General features: G+C 33.3%; 2 protein-coding genes and 1 pseudogene across 2 annotated transcripts; all 3 read right to left on the bottom strand.

The window, feature by feature from the left end:
• Positions 1-5040: 5040 nt before the first annotated feature.
• On the bottom strand, positions 5041-7247 carry LOC18609065 (pentatricopeptide (PPR) repeat protein). Its single transcript, XM_007044037.3, has one exon. It carries the CDS (start codon positions 7182-7184, stop codon positions 5166-5168), a length of 2019 nt encoding a protein of 672 aa, XP_007044099.3. The 5' UTR covers positions 7185-7247; the 3' UTR covers positions 5041-5165.
• Positions 7248-9990: 2743 nt separating this feature from the next.
• FTSH8 (FTSH protease 8) lies at positions 9991-14430 on the bottom strand. Its single transcript, XM_007044035.3, has 5 exons — positions 14288-14430; positions 12446-13633; positions 12056-12369; positions 10913-11153; positions 9991-10493 (listed from the first exon to the last, which is right to left on the bottom strand). The coding sequence occupies exons 2-5, from the start codon at positions 13631-13633 to the stop codon at positions 10152-10154; spliced, it is 2085 nt and encodes a 694-aa protein (XP_007044097.1). The 5' UTR covers positions 14288-14430; the 3' UTR covers positions 9991-10151.
• An 8460-nt stretch (positions 14431-22890) lies between these two features.
• Positions 22891-25393, bottom strand: part of LOC148764130 (DNA-directed RNA polymerase III subunit 2-like) — a 37447-nt pseudogene continuing 34944 nt past the window's right edge.

Below are 25393 nucleotides of genomic sequence, written 5' to 3'. Positions count from 1 at the left end.
TCTGCCATTGTTTATTTATATAGTAGTTGTGATAGTGATTTGTGTTAGATCGATCCAGCATCTACGTTTCCCACATTTGTACTACTATTAGATTCGGTCTAAATCAAACTCAATTGAAGCACCCGTCCTCATTAATCAAAATTTTTATTGACTGTAGCTAGGAAAAATGAGAGAGGTAGAAAACCATTATACTTATTTACCCGAGATGAGATTATGAATACAATTTGCAAGCCGTTTATGAAGTGAGTTAAGAATGGTAGCTGATGAAATTGAAAAGCAAAACTATGAAGTAAAAGTAAATTTGAATTCGAGTTGATGGGGGCTTAGAATTGGATTTGGTCGATCTAATGCATTGATTACTGCACGTTTCTCACGTATAGAAAATTCCAATTTATTTGGTCAGAATTCAATATCGACTTTAACATCGGACGACTAAATCATGTCTAGTCTAGGAGAGATGTTTTGGGACATGTAACTTTCCTTGTTTGAAAATTCAAATGGAATGCCCAACATATTGCAATGGAACCTTGCAATATATAATACTCATAAATGAATTCTCTATTTTATTGCTTGAAGTTCTTTGTAAATATTGTTTTAATCTGTAAATTTTGTTGTCACAAAACAAGCTATAGGATTTATACACAGTCTTCTCTGATTTTTTAGGGTGAAGTGAAACCTTGGGGAAACTAGCCCTCGTATTCTGGTAAATTTCTTTTTGCATACTATAAAAAACACAATGAGATTTTAGTTTTAAATGCTTATCTCTGCTTGCAATTCCTACAAATTATATTAGCTTTATAATTTTACTAGAGAATGAATAAAATTAAATCTACAAGATGAATATGATAGTTTATGTAAATTTGTAATAATTTTTATTCATATTTATGTTATGTGAAGGTAACGGTGATGGATCAATCAGTTGAAAACCATATAAATGAGGATGATGATGTGAACATTTTGAATGAGGATGAAATTCCTTCTCAATCTCATATATTTGAATCTGAACAATTGAATAAGAGGGCCAAAAAAGAAACTTCAAATGTTTGGAATTATTTTACTAAAATAGGCAAAAAGCAAGATGAAGTAAAAAGGGCAACTTGTAACGGTTGTAAAACGGAGTATAAGGTTGGCCCTAAACCTGGTGGCTCTAATTATGGCACTTCACATTTGCGTCGTCACATTAACACTTGTAAATTCATTTCCTATTTTAATCCACATCAAATGCTAATGGATTATGAAGGGAAAGTAAAGGCTAGAAAGTTTGATCCTAAGATTTCACGTGACATGCTTGCTAAAGCCATAATTAAGCATGACTTGCCTTATACTTTTGTTGAATATGATAAGATTAAAGCTTGGGCTAAGTATGTAAATCCAGATGTGGTGATGCCTTCTAGAAACACTATTGTATCTGATGTTCAAAGAATTCATTTGAGAGAGAAAGAGAAACTTAAACAAGCTATGGCCAAGATACCTAATAGAATTTGTTTGACTTCTGATGTATTGACAGCATCTACTTCTGAAGCCTATATTTGTTTGACTGCTCACTTTGTCAATGAAAATTGGAAGTTATGTATCAAGTTGCTCAACTTTTATCGTGTGCCTCCTCTACATACTGGAGTTGAATTAGCTACTACTGTATTTGATTGTTTGAAAAAATGGGGAATAGATAGAAAAGTTTTCTCTCTTACTTTAGATAATGCTTCTGCTAATGATAACATGCAAAGTATCTTGAAAGGTTATCTTCATTTGCAAAGTAGCTTGATTTGTGATGGTGAATTTTTTCATGTACATTTTTGTGCTCATATATTGAATTTGATTGTTCAAGAGGGCTTGAAAGCAGTCAATGAAGCATTGCTTAAAATTAGGGAAAGTGTGAAATATGTAAAGGCATCGGATGGGAGGATGAAAAAATTTCAAGAATGTATTCAACACGTTGGTATTGATGCAGGTGTTGGGTTGCGTTTGGATGTGTCAACTAGATGGAATTCAACATATTTGATGCTTGAAAGTGCAATCGAATATCAAAAGGCTTTTGCTAGCCTCCAATTTGTTGATAGAACTTATAAATATAATCCATCTGATGAGAAATGGGGGAGAGCAATGATAATTTGTGAATTCTTGGAGCCCTTTTATGATACCACAAATTTGATATCCAGTTCATCTTATCCAACTTCCAATTTATATTTCATGCAAGTTTGGAAAATTGAATCAATTTTAAATGAGAATTTGTATAATGAAGATGAGCTTATCAAGGATATGTGTCAAAGGATGAAAATGAAATTTGATAAGTATTGGAAAGATTATAGTGTAGTGCTTGCATTTGGAGCTGTTCTTGACCCGAGCATGAAGCTTGATTTCTTAAAATTTTGCTATTCTAAGATTGATGCTTCTACTTGTGATGAAAAGTTAGAAAATGTGAAGACAAAGTTGTACAAACTCTTTGAACAATATGCAAGCAACACTTGTGCATCAAGTACATCTTCTCGTTCAACGAGTAATTTGCCTAAGCAAGCTGGAGGAGGAACTAAACCGAAAGGATCGAAGATTTTTAGTGTAAGTTTGTGTCTTTCCTTCATCTTATTACATGAGAATTTATGTTACTTTATTTATGTTATGATAATTTTTTTTTTGTCTATATATTTAAAAATTGTAGGAGTTCAAGATGTTTCAAAATGAAACAATTTCAATTGCTGGAAAGTTTGAGTTTGATGTTTATTTAGATGAGGCAAAGCTTGATTATGAGGTGTTTGAAGATTTGGATGTGCTTAATTATTGGAAGGATAATGCTAAGCGCTTTCCTGATCTTTCTATTATGGCACGAGATGTATTGAGCATTCTGATTACTACGGTAGCATCAGAGTCTGCTTTTAGTGTTAGTGGTCATGTTCTCACCAAGTTTAGAAGTTCCCTCCACCATGAAAATGTTCAAATGCTTGTTTGCACAAAAAATTGGTTGCATGGCTTTTCTTTAGCTGCCGATGGTAATGTTTATTTTATATATTTCAATGTCTTTAATCTTTATTTGTTAGATTAATAATTTTAGCTAAAATCGAAACTCACTATATCTTTTTTTTCCATGATAATGAATATTAGATGATGATGATTTAGAGTTGGAGACATCATTGCTGTCCAAACAAGACTCAAATGTTTTGATTGAGGATAAAGATTGAAAAAAACATAAATTTGTCTTGAAGTTTATATATATTTGATTATGTACTTATGTAGTTATGTTAATGGAATTGTAGTTTATTTAATTGTGTTAAACATTGAAATTTTATTTATATTTGATGTAGTGTAATTGCTTATTTATGTTTGGTGTAAATTATTTGTTTCTAACATATTTTTATTCTTCAATTTATGTATTAAATTATTGCACAATTTTATTAATAAAAAGTTAAAAAAATTTAGAAAATATCGGCTGGCCCAATCCGACCCTTGGGCTAGCAAGGGTTGGGCTAGGCTAGGGATTTGTCAACCCATATAAAATATGGGCTAGCCCAGCCCAGTCCATATTTTTTCAGCCCACAAGGGCCAGGGCCAGGCTGGGCTGGGCCAACCCATATTGACAAGTCTAACTATAATAGCATCCCCCCACTGAGTATTAGATGACTCACCTCTTTGTTATACAATGTACAGATAAGAAAAGCTATGGGGTTACGTGGCAAGTGTTATCAATTGGGCAGACACATAATTGGCATTCAGTAGGTCTTGCTTGGGCCTAACGGATTATGCTCGTTTGGATCCATCCGTCAATTATGATTCCTCTAGAAATGGGATGTGACATTCTTGATGGGATGTTTGTGTACCTCTCTATTGGCCCTAACGGCTTAAGGAATTCTTATGGCCCTTGTGGCCTCCAGTCTCGACTTTCTTAGGCCTAGGTCCATATGCACAACTCTCTAGGTCTTTAAGCTCCAATCTTTGAGCACAATTTATTGCTTTAAAATAACTAGTGAACTCATGCGACGTTACAATCTTAAATAGTGCGCATATCAATCCATGGACCCGTGTGGAATTATTGGCAAAATTTAAAAGTGTTAGTATATTTTACCCTTTTGCTTAAACATGATTATCTGATCGGATATCAGATTCATAGCAAAATGAAATTCCATGACAAATTAGTACGGTATATATCTTTCCATTCCTTGAAAAAACTTCAACCTATGATTCTTTTACAGTAGATATTAGGTCACCAACAATCAATCAAACATTCAATGAAATAGATCACATCATGTAGTGCAAAGAATTAATTGCTTACCTGTGCATCAAACAAATCTAATTACCTTTTGATGGCACTTACCCAATTGTTTATTCTTTTAACTTACTTAAACTTGTTAGAAAGCAATTGTTAAAGCAAGAAACCGGAAAAAGTGATCTTTTCCTAGCCCGAACCAAGAATAAGAATTGGAGTCAACTACATTATGAAGAGCATTCTTCCATGCCTAGTCATAAATATTTCTGCACATCATGAGCATGAGTTTTGATTGCAACAAAACGCCATTGGAGAAGTATATTAGCCTTAAATTGTTTTGTCTTGTATGTATGTGTGTATATACATCTATATGTATGTATGTGTATGTAGGCATGTGTGCATGTATGTGTGCAACCAAAATATAGAGAATAAACTTAGACAAGGCACTTCCAACAAGCTTTCTTAAGGGTAATAGTTTCCCTGATAAGATGTAAATGGACTCATGGAAACATTATCCCCAGGATACGATGACTCGGAAAAGGGAATCAAAGACTGCACTTCTGAGATTCACTTGAACATACTTAAACCAATTCAGAAAATTGTATGCAACATGAAGAACGATAAGAGTTTTGGAATGATTGATTACAATGTTATGTCTTGAAGGCTACTAGGGAGTATTTACAAGCCTTTGCTTTAGACACCCATTCACGAAGGAATCTCTCTCTCTCTCTCTCTCTCTCTCTCTCTCTCTCTCTCTCTAAAGTTACGCAACCTTTAAAAATTAAAAGCCAGTTTCAAAAATTCAAGAAATACAAATTTGTTCCCGATTAATCAATTACCTTCCAAAGTTGATTGATTAACTCATATTCTCATAAATTATTTGCTCAAATTAATCGATTACTGATTAACTAATTTGCTTCCAGAAACTTGCGACCACCTTATATAGTACTAATATTAAATAGGAGAACCCCTCTTACCAATAATCTGAGCAAGAACATTTCCCATTTTTGAAATGATGAAATCTACTTGCATCTCGTACAATAATTTCTCTGTTTTTGATCTCTGATATGATCTTAATAGCAACATGGCAATCACTGCAGACCCGCAAGTTCTTCATCACCCTTATTGGAGCACCAGCAGGAGTATTCTTTAGAGCGAAAGCAATAGCCATCTTCTCGCTATGGTGAGTCAAGTTGTATTCTTTTTCCTCATTAGCCATGTCATGCAGAACAGACCCAGTGTCAGGCACATAACCGTGCAACTTCATCTCTGCAGTTAGCTCTTTCAAATATATGTCAATCTCCTCCGATTGTGGATGCGATTTATCACCCATGGAAAACTGATGAACTTGATTCTTGATTTCCAACCAACTTATACCGGGCTCTTTCTTCACTCCCTTATCTCTCATGGCTTTTCTTACCTCAGAAACATCCTGCCACCTTTCTGCAGAGGCATGAATGTTTGAAAGGAGTACATAGGATGCTGAATCCTGAGGATCAAGCTTAAGCACTTCTTCAGCTATTCTTCTTGCCATGTCTGCATTCTTGTGGATCTTACATGCAGATAACAAAGTTTTCCATATGATAGCATCGGCTTTCATAGGAATTGATCTTATCATAGCCTCGGCTTCATCCAAACCGCCAAAGCGACCGAGTAAGTCAACAACGCATGTATAGTGCTCTAGCCTAGGCTTTACTCCATACTTCTCTGTCATCAAGTTAAAGAACTCGAGTCCTTTATCTTTAAACCCACAGTGACTGCAAGCATAAAGCAAGCTCAAGAAAGTGACATCATTTGGCCCCAATTCTTCCTGCTCAATCTGCTCAAACAACTCAACAGCTTCCACTCCTCGTCCATGAAACCCATATGCAGCAATCATTGAGCTCCATACCACAAGATCTGGTTCTTCACATTCCAAGAAAATTTTAATAGAATCTCCCAAGCAACCACACCTTGAATACATGCTAATTAATGAACTTATCACACCAACAACAGAACTAGCACCAGTTTTAACCACATCAGCATGAATCTGCTGGCCTTGTCCTAATGTTGCCAACTCTGAACATGAACTAATCACGCTAACAAATGTAATCTTATCAGGTCTAACACCAGCCATATTCATCATACAATAAAGATTTAACACACTCTCAGAGTAGCCATTGTGAGCGTTTCCTGCAATGAGAGTGTTCCAAGCAACCACATTCTGAATCGGCAATGATTTCATTACCCTTTCCCCTTCCCCCAGACGTCCACTCTTCATATACATATGAGCCAAAGAATTCCCAACGACCAAATGAAACTCAAACCCGCATTTCATCACATAACAATGAACTTGCCTCCCTTCAAGCAAAGCTTTCAGACCAGCACACCCTCTAAGAACAGTAGAAAGAGTGAAGTCATCAGGCATGAACCCCAAAAAATGCATTTCTTTGAACAAACGAAGGCCCTCCTCATTAAACTCGAACTCGATAAACCCTCCGACCATCGCATTCCACGTGGCAAGATTTCTAAGAGGCATTTCACCAAACAACTTTCTGGCACCTTCCAGGTCACCAACTTGGACATGTCCATTGATCAAAATGTTACAAGACATGATATTCTTCCTAAGCATAACACCATACAAGGAAACAGCTGTCCGTAAGTTTCCGAATTTGGAGTACATGTTTAGTAAGTGATTTGATATAAACCTGTCCTTTGAAGACCCAGATGTGATAACTAAAGAATGAAGCTGTTTTCCAAGAGAAAGCGAGTTTTGGGGTATGCAAGATTGGATGAGGTGGGAAAAGAGGGATGGGTCTGCCCATATTTGAGGATGGAACCTATCAAAGGCTTGTTTAGCGAGTCCTTTGGAGCAGAGATGGGTGAGTTCTGAGGTGAAGTTAGAAGCAGATTCACAGGCAGCAATTGCCGACAGAAAACGGGAGGAAGAAGAGAAACTTAAGAAACTGCCAGGACAATACCAACCCATACAATTTCTGACTCTTACTTTCATCACCACCCAAATACCCCGACCGGTTATATATTAAAGTCTAATTTTTCAAGGGAATCCATATATCTAACCGGGCTTCCTCTTAAAACAAGGATATTACACCCAACGTTGAATTCAACGTTTTTTTCTTTTTAATTTCATAGGTGAATTTTTGTGTATTAATGAATTTTAGACATAAAAAATATAGTTGATTAGTTTTGAGATATTTGAGATCTAAACACATTTTATATGTAAAAGAAAATTTATAAGTTATATGTAACAAAAAATATTTTACTATAAAATACCAAATTTTGTAGCTCCCAAGACAAATACAAAAGTTTTTTAATTCAATAATTATTATAAACTTTTTTAAAAATACCAAATTTTAAAACTCCAAAACAAAATATAAATTCCAATATAAAACCAAAACATTAATATTCACCCAACACTTATTTACTATAAAAATAAACATACAAATTACATTTATAAAAACCAAGAATCAACGGGTCCATAACAACTAAACTTCAAAAAATCTATCAATATTGTAAATTTTTAAATTCAAAAAATCATCATCAAACTTTAAGAAAATATCCAAATATATATATATATATATATATATATATATATAATCAATACAAATTCAAATTTTAATATAAAAACTAAAAGATTAGTACCCACCTAATCTCAATCTACTATGAAAATGACATAAAGGGAAAGAAGTGAAATTAAATTGAAGACAAGTTAATTAAAAATGAAAAAAAAAATTTCTGAGCATTAAACATGGGAGAAAAATCAAATTTACAACTATCAGAGCATGAAAAAACATATTTACCAATAACCGAAACTCGACGAGCATGGCAAAAGAAACCTTATAAAGAGAAATTATCCTCTCAATGCAATCGAATCACTTCCTCTACAAGTCATTTCACTCTCCAAACAATGTTATCCTTTCCTCTTTTAAGTCATTTTCCTCTCTAAGCAATCTGATATCCTTTCTTCAATAAAAGAATTTAATCTTAGTTTTTTTTTTTTTTTTTTGTAAATATGAGTGAGGCAACGCATTTCCAACAAGTCCATCTCCTCTTACGATACTTGCGGTATTGGTATATGCCCTTAAACCAATTGGATTGATCAAGAAATATATATATATTGTCATTTAATGCATAGTTAATCACATAACTATATGTGATAGAGGTTTTCTTTCATATTAGTGTCATAATAAGGAGTTATTAAATACTAATTCGATGAAATCTATGAAACATAAAAGCCTTATAAGAGAATTGTAAAGCTGTTACAATTATGAGATCACTACGCATCAAAACTATATTCTTAAAATTGTTCCTAGTCATTGTATTGTCAAGACAAGGCATTGATAATGCTCAAAGACTAGTACATGTTAAGCTTTCTTACTTATAAAGTAAGCAATCGATCTCATAGATTAAAGCATATGAGATACTTGAGGTTAACGTGTAGGTGCTTATTAAAGAATAAGTTCATTGAACATGACCCGCTATGAAAACTTCATTTGGTATTTCACTCAAGTGTCTATGAAAAATATTCTCATGTGATAGTCATGCAACTAGTCCTTGGACTTGAGACACCAGGGCATCTTATATGAGGAATGACATATTTTGATTTCACCCCTACAGGTCTGGAGGTGACCAGATGCCTAAACAAGGTGTTTTTGGATATGCCATGAAGCATGCGAAAATGAATGAGTGGTCGAGAAAAGATTCACCACCCTCAGTGATATGAGGAGATGTATCTCACTTGTTCTCAATTCTTGATTAACTTGTATAAAGTCTTTGGTCAAAGCATGATGTATTTGAGGAAAGTTAGTTTTCTAAATTCATAAGGTTAGTAATGAATTATGAGAATTAATATGAAATGTTATAATTAGACATTAAGCCATGCTCATATCTTAGATATTTGATGAAAGGACCGTATTGCATTGAGAGGCTTATCACTGAAGAGCTTTGTCAAATTTTTTAATTGACTTTCTAACATTTTGATGGTCATTATGTATTACTAAATGTTGCTCATGATCTATAAATATAAATTAATTATCAAATTGATATTTGATTATGATTTATATTTATTGCCAACATGTTAGAAGCTCAATGGGTCACACACATTAAGTGACATGATTAGGATTAAATAAGGATAATTAATTAAGTTGGATTTAATTAAAAGAGACAAAAATAAAGTGAAAAATTAATTAAGTTTTCAGAGACTTAATTAAATTAAAATACAACTGTTATATTTAGAATTACAACTTAATTTGGCTATATAAATATGTTATATTAGCAAACTAAAAACTCTAAGCCTCAAAAACCACTTCTCAGCTATTTCATAAAATAAGAAAAGAAAAATAGTTTTCTTTATTTAACAAAAATAAGATTCGGCAAGAATTTTTGATCTTTTTGTTTTAGAAACAAAATTTGCTAATACAAGTAAAATCTTATCTTTGAGAAGGTCTTATTCAGTCACTGTATGGATTACTGTTAGAAGCCAAACACTTGAGTGGCTGAAGATTTGACAAATCTTAAAAGTGAAGAAGCAAAAATTTTGATTTAATTGACTCTTGATTACGATATCTATAGCAATGTATGTAACTCTTAAACTTATGAGTGTTTATAATTAATTTAAAAATTACATAAAAAATACATTGATACTGTAAGATTCGACCGTTTCTCTTATTTAATATTAGTTTATTATTTCATTGCATTATAATTTTAATTTATTGATTATTTTTATTTTTAAGCATGAAATCGAATCCCAACATGGGGCCGGTAAAAGAGCAAGACAGCATGGTTCATGGCCAAAAGTGTTAAAAAATGCCAAATTTACGCCATTTATAGAGGCTAAAAAACTATACCACTTTCTCATTCTTTAATTCAAATTATTGTACATTCCTAATTACACATACATTTCTACGATTCAGGGTGTAGGATAAAGAGAGAACTACGTGTACAACTTGTTATGCTCTGCTTAAACAGAGACCGGAGAGGGTACTGAAGGAGGGGCCCGATTCTCAGATGGGATTTCGACAAACTCTGAAAGGATTGCCCTGAATTCATCCCCGGTCATTGTTTCCTTCTCAAGAAGGACTTCTACGATCTTGTCAATTGCCTCACGGTTGCTCCTTATATGACTCAATGCAATTTCATAAGCTCTGTCCGATAACCTCTTGACAGCAGCATCGATATCTTCAGCCAGTTTTTCTGACATTGAATTCCTTGCCATCATTCTCATGATGACATCTGCACTTTGGGCTGATGAGTCCATAAGGGACCATGGGCCAATTTCAGACATTCCAAAAGTCACCACCATCTGCAGAGAGATGAATTCACAATGTCAGCAAACTACATTGGCAAGGAATGTACGCAATACGATTTTAATCGCAAGACAATTTTAACTGGGGAGATTAAGCATATATGTTTCCCCCAACCGAATGAAATGGCTGCCAGAGAGGGCCACACAGGATATAAAAATATGCAGGTAATCCAACAAAAGCTGCCTAAACTATAAGCTTGACACAAGCACCAACCACTAAGCCACTGGCTCAGTGATGATTGACCATTGTTCTTATAAATAACAGAATACACTATCTTAAGAAAATTTAGACATGCAGTTATCTAGTCAGCAAGCTGAATTTCTAATAAGAACCCGTAAGAGGCACTGAACTATGAGTGAATTTGACGGATGTTAGAAATTCTGCTTGAAGTGGATAATCATGAATGTCAAATCACCTGTTTAGCCAAACCAGTAATCTGCTGCAAATCACCAACTGCACCTGTTGTCACCTCAGGCTCACCAAAGATGACTTCCTCTGCAGCCCTGCCACCGAGTCCACCAACAATTCTTGCAAAGAGTTGTTGCTTGGAGATTAAGGTGGGGTCATCTGAAGGAATGAACCAGGTAAGACCACGGGCCTGGCCACGTGGAATCAGGGTGACTTTTTGAACAGGATCATGACCTGGTGTCAAAGTTCTGTGACATGAAGAAGACATCGCAATCTATAAGTTTCTCAAATAGTCATACTACACTAGAGCACATATTATTAACAGATAATATTAACAAGCATGCATAATGAGAGCAGAAAAAAGTCACTGGAGGGTAGATGATGGACAAACAGTGAGGATCAGAAAAGCACTAGCAAGCAGAAAAACATGGGCAATGTTCATATATAATAAAAAAATATTATTACCAACAAACTTGACAACAATTAAATCATTGGAAATTTGGGAATATAACTAGCACCAACCATAATCACGACACCAATTTCAGTTTCCTGAATATCTCAGATAGGCAATTAATGGTCTAGGAGCACCGCAGGATTTCATTATTGTCCCACCAAAAACATCATAGGGCCCGAAACTTAAATGTTCACAATCAAATGGTCATGCCTTTTAACCCAATAACATAATAATGCTTTCAGTAATATTAGTCCTAAGCATGATAACAACCCAACTATGAACAGGAGAGTTTTACACAGAAGTCAAACTACACACTCTGGTATCCAAATAATGTGACAATGTAAAAGTTACACAAGTTCAAAAGATCATAGTACTTTGTGTGATTTTAGAATGTTTTCCCATTTTTGTGACAAAACATGATCTATGTTTCTTTATTTACAAATGAAAATTTTCAATAGACTATTAAAACAATTTCTCTGCATTATTATATTGTGTACAGTTGCACTAGGCCCCACATACCTCTGATGAGAATCTTACATGATAAGGTCCATTAGTTATAAAACAGACTATAGTACCAAAGAAAATGAAATTTAATCTTAGAAGGAACAAGACTTTGGAAATCCAATGCTTCAACATAGAAAAAGATTTAGAAATAGAAACACCAAAAGAAAATTAAGAAGCTCTTATCTCACTCACCCACAAATGGCATGGCCAACCTCATGGTATGCAACCAAGCTTTTGCTCTTCCCATCTGTCATAACCGTTCCTTCCATTCCGGCCACAATCCTATCTATTGAATCATCAATCTCTTTAGATGAAATCGCAGTCTTGCCACGTCGGCCAGCCAATATAGCAGCCTCATTTAACAGATTTGCAAGATCTGCTCCACTAAAACCAGGTGTTCTCATGGCTATAACATCAAGTGATACATCAGCATCAAACTTCTTATTGCTGCCATGAACCTTTAGTATCTCTGTTCTTCCTCTGATATCTGGAACATCAACAGTTACCTGCAATAACGCATCATGTTGAGTATGTCTTTGTCTAGATTATAAGACTGATAACAACACGATTATCTATTCTCACCTGTCTATCAAACCGTCCTGGCCTCAACAAGGCAGAATCAAGAATATCTGCCCGGTTAGTTGCTGCTATTACAATGATACCTGTGTTACCCTCAAAACCATCCATTTCAGTCAAAAGCTGGTTAAGAGTCTGCTCCCTTTCATCATTCCCACCACCAATACCAGTTCCTCTTTGCCGTCCAACAGCATCAATTTCATCCACAAAGACAATACAGGGGGCATTCTCCTTGGCCTTCTTGAAGAGATCACGAACTCGAGAGGCGCCAACACCAACAAACATTTCAACAAACTCAGAACCTGAAATGGAGAAGAATGGCACACCAGCTTCACCAGCAATTGCCTTGGCCAGAAGAGTCTTTCCAGTTCCAGGAGGGCCAACAAGAAGAACACCTTTAGGGATGCGAGCCCCAACTGCAGTAAATCTCTCTGGCTTCTTTAGGAACTCCACAACCTCCATGAAATCCTGCTTTGCTTCATCAACTCCAGCAACATCATCAAACGTCACACCAGTGTTAGGTTCCATCTGAAACTTTGCTTTTGATTGACCGAAGGCAAGAGGAAAGCCAGGCCCACCAGGACCACCCATTCCTCCAGATGATCTCCTTGAAAGAAGGAACAACCCTCCAATCAAGATTAGGGGGAATGCCAGATTGCCAATCAAGTTAAATAACAGAGAACCAGAGTCTTCTTGAGCATTATGGGCAGCAAAGTCAATGTTCTTCTCCCTAAACTTCTGAAGAAGCTCCTGGCTGAGTCCTGGTAACTGCACACGAACTCGTTGAACACGGTTTCCCAATTCAGGAGAGACAGCCTCCACAATAGCTATCGTTCCATTTTCAAACGAATCCACTTTTTTAACCCTATCCTTGTCCAAATACTCCAAGAACCTAGAATAGGACATTCTTGAGGAAGAAACTCCTTGCTCATCAGCATATGCTCTACCACTTCCTAATAAAGCAGGAACTCCGATTCCCCCACTTCCAAGCAGCAACTTTAAGAACCCTCTTCTTCCTTCATGCTGTTTCTGTTCTAAAGATGCCTTTACAAGGACAGCTTTTGATGTCCTACCCAATGATGTGAGGCCGGAGGTAAAGAAAATATTCCGACCACTGAATTCTTTGCTCAACTTTGGCTTTGTTGTGTGAGTAGACAGACCATGCCCTAGCAGGCATGCTGGTGATGCTGCCATCTACACAGCAAAAGAAAAGAACATGCAATGGCAGTGTGAATAAGTGAACATAACTAATACTTTAAGGCAGTTGGAACAAAAGCACTTGTATCCACAAAAAGGAAAAATGTCATTACGTTAACTATTCAAGTCCACAAGTGTCTATGAAAGCATAGGTTCAATATGAGCAAAATAAAGGGAAAAAGCAAATATATTGTTATCTTCTGAAAATTGAACAGGCTCAGTTCAACTATCCAGAGGATAAGCTAAAGAAAACAACACTGATATGTGTTTGGAATGTATTTGTACCATCATATAAGTCACCTTTCTTTCAACTCATTATCAACCTTGTGGCCAGCAAATTCACGTAACAACCAGAAAAAGAAAAGAAAATGGGGCTTTCTTCCCAAAACTTGAATCATAGAAAACCCATTTGATTGACTTGTCACTCAGCCAGCTTTTCACAAAGAAAATGTAATTCAGAAAACGAGTTACAGTCATAGCAACAAAGTAAAAGATAGACCCACCAAGTCAATCACTAAAAATACTCATTCAGAATATTGTACTAACTATTATATCAAAAAAAGTCTCAAGATAATGCATCCTAATTCTCAATCAAACACTACATTTTTCTCAGAAATTGAGTACAATCAAGCACACAAAGCAGAAAATTACCTTCGACGTAGAGGCTTTGGATGAATATTAGAGGAAAAGTGAGAAACAAAATGAGATGACTAAAGGCAAGCTCTGGGCCGCTGTGGCGAAGAGAAATGGGCAAAGCCAGGAACAGGAATTGGTAAATGCTGAGCTCCGAGGGGGGGGGGGGGAGTTTTAGAGAGAATGGATGTGGTTTGGGAAGAGTATACGTGGCGTTTTTGGTATGGCTCCGTGTCTCAATTTGGTTTCCTTTTTTTTTCTTGTGTTTCTTGCACTGCTTAATCGGCTGTGATGGGAGATATTTTTTTGCTGTTTTGTGAGGACTGGCCCAGATTTTCTTATGCGTGTGAAACTCTGAATTTTATCACATCCTGGGCGGCTGCAAGTTGCGAGCCATCAGTTTGCTTGCGCTGACGAAATTAAGTTTCCTCTCTGTCTTTTTAGGCCTTTCAACTTCATTAATTTATTATTTGTTCTTTTTTAAAAGAATTTCAATGGCTGCAAATTTATTAAAAAAACATTAAAATGCTTCTCAACTTTTCGTTCAAAATTTGAGCTTAATTAAGAACTATTTTTAATGTTTTCATATTTGGTTTATTATTTCACCAAAAATCCACATTTAAATTTATTTATTTCTATTTGTATAACTTTCTCAGGTTTTTTATATAGATTTATATTTGATGTGTTAATAATGAATAAAAACTATGCACTGTCAACTCACGAAATACTATTACCTCATTAATGAAGTAAAACTAAAATTCTCTAAAGGCTTAAACTTAAATATTAAAAAGTTGTTAATAATTAGATAAATAAAAAAATCTCCTTTTTTCTCTCTCCAACTCTTTCACAACGTTTGATTATTGTTTTTTTTTCTTTTTATCTCTCTTTCACTTCATGTTCTCCCCTTCTTCTTCTATTAAAATTAAAAATTAAAATATTTTACTTTTTCCCAAACCTCTTCCACCTCCTTTCTTATTCTTCTGTAAGCATCCAAACTAAAATCTATGTTAGTGTAGAAGCCTTAATAAGCTTTTAATAAGCAATATAACAAGAAGTGGTGAATTGGTATTTAAATTTTTTAAAAAAAACTAAATATAAAAATCAAACTTTTGCAATCCAAAATTTCTTCTTGTGTCAAAAAACAAAGTGTATGATTTTCTTAAACAAGTTTTCTATAATGAAATGAAAATATCAAGTAACAAATAAAGTAAAATATTTTTCCTAAGTTAAATGCAACCAAAGCATAAATATTGAATTAAGGCAAAATATTTTCGTAAACTAAATGCAAGTAATAAATAAAAATGCGGAAAGATTAAAAAGTAAGACACAAGATTTTATTGTGATTTGGCTTTCTTTAGTGTCTACATCCACTCCTTTGGAACACTAAGGAATTTCAAATCCACGAAAAGAAATGTGCTTTTTACGAGATCAAGCGAAACCTTCATAATAGCTTTTAATGGGATCAAGTGAAACCCCCACAATGTTTTTTACGCGACCAAGCAAAACCCTTACAAGCTTTTTCACGAGATAAAGCGAAACTCACCAACAATGATTTTCACAGTCTCAACCACAAACCTTCACAAATAACTTTTCAAAGTTAAGTTAGAACATTTACAATGGAGTACAAAATTTAATAAGAAAATGCCTCTACAAAGACTAGATGCTAGAGTTTAAGCTTAAGTGTGTGAAGAGAAAAAAATCAGCTTGAATGAAGCAAGTCAACTTTTATAAGCTTGATGGAAGACTAAAATGAAGCTAGAGAGTGCGGATGAGTTTTTGGTGGTCTCTCTAGGGTTTGAAATTTTATCTCAAATCTTCTCCTACTTCTAAATAGTTAAAAGGTCGCTATTTATAGCTGGTGTAAAGTTTGAAACTGTTAAATACAAGTTTGAATCAAATCTGACCGTTGCTGGAGCATAAGCATTGACCATAATGCTCTTAGGGTCAACTATTTTCTTTAAATTTCTCAAATTCGGGCTCCATAGTCAAGTATAACCTTCCTCTATTCAATTTAACTCCCGAGAGCATGGTTTTTGCAAGTCTGGGCTATGCTAGTTAACTACCCCTTTGCTATAGTAGACAATGGCTATGTAAAGTCCTCATTCTCACACTTTTGGCTTGTCAAGGTCAACGATACTCAAGCTAAGGTAGACTATGTTTGTTCAATTCTCCATTTTCTTTACCTTTCTAGAACAAGGTCGACTATGGCTCTATACTTTTCAAGTTTTGCACTTTTTTTGCCTTTGGATCGACTTGAGCTTCTCTAGGGTCGACTCTTGACTCGTGTCTTGAGGTTTTTTTAGTTTTTGGTGCCTCTCTTCAGCTATTTCTTCCTTGCCTTGTTCTTACAATCAAATAATAATTCAATGCATGTTTGCTTTTTGTTTTCTTAACTGAATATGCATTGTTTGAAAGCTTTTATGATAATTTTTGATGATACATAGCTTTTCAAACAATTATATGATCTTAGGGGACTAAAAATATGTTTGAAACAATTTCAAATGCTTGACATTAAGTTTAAGATACTATATAATTTTTGTCAAATCAAAACATAATGTAAACTACAGCTAACAATCTCCCTTTTTTTGATATGACAAAAACATTAGCATATTGCACTTGAAATTTCTTGAAACCTCCTCCTAACTTACTTACTCTCTATGCCTTTGTTGAAAACATTTAAGTGTAAGAAAAAATGGTATAAGAAATTAATATGAACTTTGAAAATTCTTTCCCTCAATTTATGCATGGAGTTGAAAAATGTTTTCAAGAAAAATTTAACTAATATAAAAGCCTTTCAATGTGTTCATAAACCTTTTCTCCCTTTTTGTTATATAAAAAAGGTTAAGATGTGTGAGCTTTAGGCACTTAAACTCAAGAATCAATAGTTAGTAATAATCATGAAGTATAAATAACCATCAACTCCAAGAATGATCTTTAATCATCAAATCAAAACAATGAGATATATTCCTATGCAAAGATATTCAATTAAAGATCAAAAAATATATCTATTCATCATAGTATGAGAGCATTAAATCAAGATATATTTCCAATTAATATATATTCAAGCAAAGCATAAGGAAATATATTCATTTAGCATATTCCAAGGAGCAGCAAATCAATATATATATTTTCAACCAAAATATATTTCCATGTAAGATATTCAATCAAGGCATTATGGAATATATCATTAATCAATCAAGAATGCCACACACACACACACACACACACACATAATCAAAATGATGTGGGCATTACATTTTTTAAGTTCACAAAGTTGGATATGCATAATTAAGTATGAAACATTCATAAGTCTTTTTATAATGTGAGCATGATTTAGTGATGTGTGTGCAACTTTACATACTAATATGTTCACATATTGATTTGAACAAATAATTAAGTAACAGATTAAGTGCACAACCGATTATGCTAATATATTCACAAGTGTATGCATAACCAAGTATATCAAGGGATATGACAATTATTATTCAAGCACAAATGTGAGACATTATTAAGTACAAGTTTAATATGGTGCTTAAGAGATATTACCAATAGAGATGAACACCACTTGTTGAGATTTTACCAAACTCATTGTTGAAGATTTCAAGTGCTCAAGAATTATAGGACAATGTCAATGATCTACTCCTCCTTAAACATTCATTCGATTCTTTTCAAGGAAGAAGAAGAGATCAAGTGGTTAATCATATTAAAGCATAATCTTACCTTCTCTTAGATGGATCATGAAGTAAATATGGGGATAAATAATGATCTTATGATAGATGAGTATTTAAATAGAATGTTGAACATGTCAATCTCATATTCATATATTCAAAGAACTAGTAAGGCATGAGTATTTAAATAAATATTTAGTATATACTTCAAATACTCATAATTTCAAAAAATATATGCACATTAGCTCCAATGCATGTCCAAGATATCATTTTACATTAAGCATCTTTTTCAATAGTCATCATGCTTTGTCCAAGTACTATCAATCAACATTTCGAAGAAATTCTCTAAATTATATAAGAATAACAATTTAAGAGAGGATTATCTCAACAATAGCATGCCATCATGATAATGTCAGCATTTAGCCCTTTTTGGTAATCTCTTTTCCACTATATTTTCACACAAGCATTTCAATAAGTGTTCTCCAAGATATGTATAAGACTATTACTTCAAGGAGAAGTTTTCTCATCAAGACAATATCATTATCAATGAAGCATTGTCAAGGCATTTTGCACTTGTTGTAATTATATAAGAGAATATTATGATCAAACAAGCATAAGCATGGTTACAAAAGAATTTTCTATCTTCACTAAACATGATTCTAATTTGTTCCACAAAATGCATGCATGATTTTAATAAAAAAAACATGAGCATATATTTATCAAGAATATTTAAGCATTGAATTTCATTTATGTTTGCTATTTCTTAATGATCCATGGTTCATGAGTGATACCAATTGTTATGAAATATTGAGAATGAAGCACTCAACTCATGAATATATCTAATGTAAGCATCCAAGCATCAATGGATATCAATAGTTAAGATTCAAGAAATAATCATTCACTTGGTAACCTATAAGCTCAAGTTGAATGCACACAAAGTCTCCAAATCATGTAATCATTTAAGCTCATGGAAGGTATAGTTAACATTTAAATACATGTTCAAAAATCTTTCAACTATGTCATCATGATATAATCCATGATCAAACTTGACAATTAAATTCATATTCAAATGTATAACTCAAGTCAAGTTTTAGACTTCAATCATTGAGGTCAAGCAAGATTAAATATCATGTAAGCATGTGACTTGACCAAAATAATGAACGAACCAAGAAAATTTCATAAAGCTCAATGAGTTCATCTTAAACACATTTATATGCATAATGAAGCAATCAATTTTGAAACATTTAATTAAACACAAACATAAGACGTATTTCAAAAATTGATTATAGATTAGGCATTTGAATATTCAAATTTTCAATAAATGATTTTTCAATGTAAGCACATACGAAATGATAGATTCAAGAAATTAAAGCATTTATGAACAATATCAATCAAATGAAGTAAAAGGATTTTGTAAGAAATTCATTAGATAAAAACTTAGTTTTTCTTTGCAAAAGTTTGCACATAAAACATAAAAGATTTGAGTTAGACATACTTTGTGCAAAATCATGAACTTAATGTCATTCAATCTTGTTTAATTATGCTCTAAATGATTTATGAAATGTGTAATGAGCATAATGATTCATGTTTATACTTGTCAAAATTCATTTTAAAAAATCTTATTATCATATACCAAAAATGCCCTTATGATAATTTAAGATTGCAAGCAACATGCACATCCAATAAGAATAAGTTAAAAGTATTTTCATCATAAAATAAACTTGTTCACATCATAAATGACTATAAGCTCTAGGATGGCAAGCATTTTTCTTATAATGTATCAATTCAAGTAGTCAATTCTTATCATTCTCAAATTTAACCAATTTGAACTATCCAAGTATGTCCTAAATTTCAAGTCAGTATTGTCCAATTTGAACTTTAGCTTGCAGTGGAAAGCTAGGAGGAAAATTTGGTTTTGTTGTTTAAAACGATCCTTGGCTGTTACTTTATTAGAAGTTAGAATGATTCCTCTAACCAGGATTGTAAGTGTTGGAATATGGATTATTCTGCTACTTATTAAAATTTCCAATAAACTGTGCAGATTCAGCAGTAATAGGACATTGATCACTAGGATGCCTATCTCCACAAAACTCACATGTCAAAAAAGGACTTTGAACAATGTTGACACTCGATGTATCAATTTTCTTAATGAAAACAACCAATGTGCAATCAAGGCATTAATTGCATCAAGCTCATAAATACCAACAACTTTCCTTGAACCCAATCTCTTAGATGGTCATTGATAATTGTTGGAAGCCATCACCTCTAACCAATCATAAGCTTCCTCAATAGATTTACTCATTAGTGCTCCTCCAACTGCGACATCAATGGCGGTTTTAATTGGTTCTAGCAAACTATTATAGAAAGTCTAAACTTGTAGCCATTTAAGCAACCCATGGTGAAGACATCTCCTAAGTAGATCCTTATACCTCTACCAAGCCTCATACAATTATTTAGAATCAAATTATGTAAAAGAGGTGATGTCATTCCGCTTAGCTGTCTTAGCTGGTGAAAAGAATTAGCCAAGAATTTTTGAGCCGAATCATCCAAGTACTAATGGAACTAGCTGAAAGCAAATTAAACCAACTCTTTTCCTTATCTCTTAGTGAAAACGAGAAAATCCTCAATTTAATGGCATCATAAAAAACACCATTGGTTTTGCATGTATCACAAATCTCCAAGAAATTCACAATATGTGCATTAAGATCATTATTCGACAATTCTCTAAACTGAACTGAAGTCTAAATCATCTGAATGATTTCTAGCTTAATCTCAAAGTTATTGGCTTGAATGGTAGGTCTATGGATGCTAGAATGAAGGCCTTGAATGCGAAGTATAACATATTCTCGTAAGAACTTGTTTTCTTCTTGTTGATCAGTCATTGTTTTGAATTGAGTTAAAGCTTGTAAAATTTCTTTCTGAAGTTTTCAAATGGTCTTTTCAATTTTTGTTTCAAAAAGAACAATCTCTTAACTTCTCATTGATAGAGTTAGACCTAAGTGAATTGATGTATTTGTGTAAAGTATGGATTTCAAAAATTTTCTATTATAAAGGAAAGAAGCCATCTAATTACATAAGCAGAATAACACATCATTCATATTGCAAGTAATATAATCACATCTTAAAAAATAAGAGTCTATTAAAATAAGATAAAATGTACCTTTTATTTCGAGATTTTTATTTTTGGACACCTAGTGAATTGTGGTAAATTCACCACCACACTAACGATTGATCCTCAACCAAACAAACTTGTCACTTATTCTTCAATAATGCTTTCAACTTAAACCTTGAGTGGACAAGGTGTGGACTGCTAGACTACAAGATGACAACTAACTTTGTCTCTCTTTTCTTCTTAAAAATTAATAGCTATTTTTCTTTCAAGTAATCGGCCAAGAATGGGAGAAAGGAAGAAAGGTGCAGCAAAGTTAGAAAGAGAAGGAGAGAAGTAGTGGTAGAGACTTTCTCAAAAGAGATACATACATTTCTTTTCTTCCAATTTCTTCTTTTTTTATTAAAACTCTTAACTCAAAGGTTTAATCAAAATCAAATACCTTTGAATCTATATTGACCATTTATTTAAAGTTATGGATACATCAAACATGCTCCACAATTATCAAAATTAAAATTAAAAAATAAATAATTCAATTCTTTAATTATCATTTAGAGTTCTTAATAAAATAAAACTCCTTATTGAATAATAAATCTTATTTTATTATTATCCATCTTTATTTAAAAAGATAGTCAAACATGAAGTTTCCTTTTATCAACATGGATGTCTATATTCATTTTGTAAGAATTCTCCTAACATTATCTTAATTTAAAACAACTATTGTCTTTAATTAAGACAAAACATGCATCTAATCTTAGTTAATTTTATACTTAATTTGGTATTAATATGATTAAGAGAGGTTGTTACTGATTTATATATGTTTTTGTAAGTGTTTAATGAAAGAAGAATTTTAATGGAAGATGGAGAAGCAATTCAAGATGCAGACTTCCACTGCATATGTCTCGGTATTTCAACTATAACTCTCTCTAAAAAACTTCAAATGAGATTATTCTTAGACCATTGGAAAGTTAAGAGAAAAAAATACAACTTTTATGTTTATCACTTTGCCTAGTTCGGGCTGGAAGGAGGTTAAAAGTCTAGTCGAAATTAAAGCACTGCAATAGTCCTAGAGCAATTATGATTTCTGCTAATTAATTGGTAAAGGCTACGGCCTTGGTAGAGGTAAGCCGCAACTCATGTAGTTTGATGAGAAAATCCTAATTGAAATTGACTTCCTTGTTCATCTAAGTTGGCCTAACTTCAAAATCTTATAAATATAACTTTTCAGAGGACTTTTACAAAAACGAAACATCAGATTGAAAGTTAAAGAATGAAGCTACAAAAGTGTTGAAGCTGAAAAGAATTTGAAAGATTTGGAAGATCAAAATTACAGTTCTTAGGTTCTATCAACTTTTTGTTATTTTTTTATTTTCTTATTTTGATTTTATTATTTGAACTTAATTTGTTGATGACGTGTGACTTGATGAGAAATTAATTTATCATAGATTATTATTGAATTCAATAGTTCTAACTTATTTATCTCTTTTTTGCTTATATTTGATGGGTTTAAGTTGTTTATTTTATTCTGTTCTTAACACTTCTTATTAATTGGCCACCAATTATATTGATTTGGAAACCTAGACTAAAACTTGACAAAGGAGATTTAGATAGACCTTGAATCGAATAACGTATGATCGAATGTACTTAGTTGATTAGGTGGTTTGATTTTCATATAGGGTAAATATACACCTATAAGCCATATGTAACTAATATTAGAACACAAATTTAATGAATCTTTCTTCAATTTAATTTGCATAGACATATAGTAAATTAATTGAGATATATATTTTTATCAAAAACTCAGACAAAAACTTGTAAATAATTTCAGGCTCTAGGTTGACGACTTAACCCATTAAATTAAAAGAGAAAATGCCATAACACTTAAATGCCATAAAAGAGAAAATCAATGAATTGGATATTAAAACGATAGACAAAACCCGATAGGTATTTCTTGGTGACTGATTATGATGAGGATATGGAATTAACCCCGCACAGACGCCTAAGATGGTTAAAGGCTCTATCTCAATATGGGTTGTTTCAGATGTGGCCTCTCCCTCATATAATGCAATCTAAATATGAGAAAAGGGGATAATCATGCCTTGAGATTCACCACCAGTCTATTATAACTTTACAAATAATAGATGGAAACAGACCAGAGCATTGTTTTGTTCATTAACATCAAGATACTCAATCAACCCTCCACGAACAAAGTCTTGGAAAGTATGAATTCCATCCTAAATACACACGAAAGAATGAATCAATACTTTAATAACATTTCCATGTGGAAAAAGATTTGCACATTACAATTACCACCAACTCCTTCATATGGCTTTCTTTGATCCTTGAAATTCCCTTGTCAGCTATAACCAGCGGACGACAAACTCGACCTCCATCAGAAGCAATATAGACACAAAGCTGTTGAACATTTTTTATTTTCTCCTCAGAAACAGCAATTCACTTATGATTATAAAAACTAACAAATATGTAGCAAAAGCATTATAGAACAAAGTACAACATATATTTATGTGTGTGTGTGTGTATAGTACATGATCAACTGGCAACCCAACTTTATTTTAAAAAAAAAATCATATATAAGAAGAGGAATACATAACAATCAAACTTTCTTGGAAGATGGTAGATGGCTCATGTCCCATACAATCTCCGAAACAAAAGCAGGTTCAGAGGAAAATGCACACCAGCTTGGTACAGTCCTCTGGTTTTCACAGAAGACCTGAGATGATTCTCCAATTCATTAGGGTTTGTAAAAGACTTGATTTCCATTTTGAAGAGCCACCATATACGATGCAGCACCAAAAGAAGATTGTAGAGTTAAATAATTTAGGATTTATGTATTACTTAGTTATATTCTATTGGCTCTAATTACTTCTAGTTATTTTAGGGTATTTAAGTTATTTCTATATTAATTAGTCCTTTTTACTATTTACCAAGAACTAGGGTTTACTCCCAAAACACTGAAACCAGTGCAAGTTCTCAATCCAATTCATGTTGACCAGTAGCTTAAAGTTTAGTGCATACTGTTATGCCTTTAGTGTACAAATGCAAATTACAGTTCCAAAGGCTCTCATGTCATCTACTTGCCTCTTATTCTGCTGCCTCTTAGCAATTTTCAATACCAAGTCAGGGTAACGGTGAAGTCCCATCAGAATGTTGCAAAGCAGTGTTGATCTTCATGGACACAAAGGTAGGATTAGGCCGATTTCACTCCATGGCTCAGATAAAGGGCAGGCACGTTTTAATCATATCTCACCCATGCCGCGTGGAATATATTAGCCATTTCACTCGTATTACTTCTCGTTTCTCCATTTATTCGTTCATATTTGAAAAGCACAAAGTTTAAGAAAAGTGTATTTACTTTGATGATTTTACATGTTTGTGCCCAACAATAATAACCATTGCCTGTTGCAATGGTAATTTATTGTTTACTAAAGGATATAATAGAAATTTTAGGCCAAAGTTTATATTATATTTGATAGTTCCACTAACAAATCGAGACATCTATAAATGGAAAGATCAAGTAATATTTTGAGATATTGTGAGAGTTTATCATTTCATTTAGGGCAAAATGGCAAAAAGGCTCCTCAATCTCTATCTTATTGCAGTTCCAATTTGGAAGGATGAACAGGGAATGTTGAAGTAGTTCCCAGGGAAGCAAGCGGTTCCTATTAGTGATAAGTAGTAAGTTAATAAGTATTCATTACTACATGGATACAGCTATAGGATAAAATGGGCTTTCACTACCTAAAACCACTTGAGCCCTTCCTTTCCAAAGTCAAATTAATGATGTCTGATTCTCATTATAATGAAACTATTTTGCAACAATCTATCACTTGCGTATTAGACAAGAAAAATGGTTACAATTTTCAAAACTAAAGATACATGAGAACCATTAGACATTCACAAAAAAAAAAAAGAATCACTTTTTTTTTCGGAAATATAAGTTCAGGAAAACTCCCTGGCAATTAGGTCGATCATGAGATTTGATTTTTCTATCATCATCATCAGGTTAACCCTATCAAGTACATTTCTTGGCATCAGGCATCAATTGTCCTTCAATCATCCTCATACAACAAAATCAGATTCCTTAAAGGAGATGTCAAGTTTGCAAGAACAATCAACGTTTATGATTTTAGACAGGATAATTACTCACGTAAAGTTGTATAAAAAAATTGAAAAATAGTATGACATCTGAGGCATGAAGAACCACAGTGAAAAAAATGAAAGCCCAGGGAAAAAAGATTTTACCTGCTTCTCATTTATAAAGACACTTACAAACTCACCAACTTTGCCAGCTCTACGCAGCTTTCTAATATCATCAGCAAAATGCTA

The sequence above is a fragment of the Theobroma cacao genome, chromosome 2, assembly GCF_053813885.1.
Source record: "Theobroma cacao isolate CCN51 chromosome 2, ASM5381388v1, whole genome shotgun sequence".
NCBI classification, from domain to species: Eukaryota; Viridiplantae; Streptophyta; class Magnoliopsida; order Malvales; family Malvaceae; genus Theobroma; species Theobroma cacao.
Note: the sequence above shows the minus strand (reverse complement) of the source record. Positions and strands in the feature narration are given on the sequence as shown.

Coding starts and splice junctions, on each gene's coding strand:
- LOC18609065 (XM_007044037.3), bottom strand. CDS start 7,184: ATGAAAGTAAGAGTCAGAAATTGTATGGGTTGGTATTGTCCTGGCAGT.
- FTSH8 (XM_007044035.3), bottom strand. CDS start 13,633: ATGGCAGCATCACCAGCATGCCTGCTAGGGCATGGTCTGTCTACTCAC. Junction 12,370..12,445: donor CAGGACGGTTTGATAGACAG/GTGAGAATAGAT, acceptor GCGTTATTGCAG/GTAACTGTTGATGTTCCAGA. Junction 10,494..10,912: donor TTACTGGTTTGGCTAAACAG/GTGATTTGACAT, acceptor ATCTCTCTGCAG/ATGGTGGTGACTTTTGGAAT.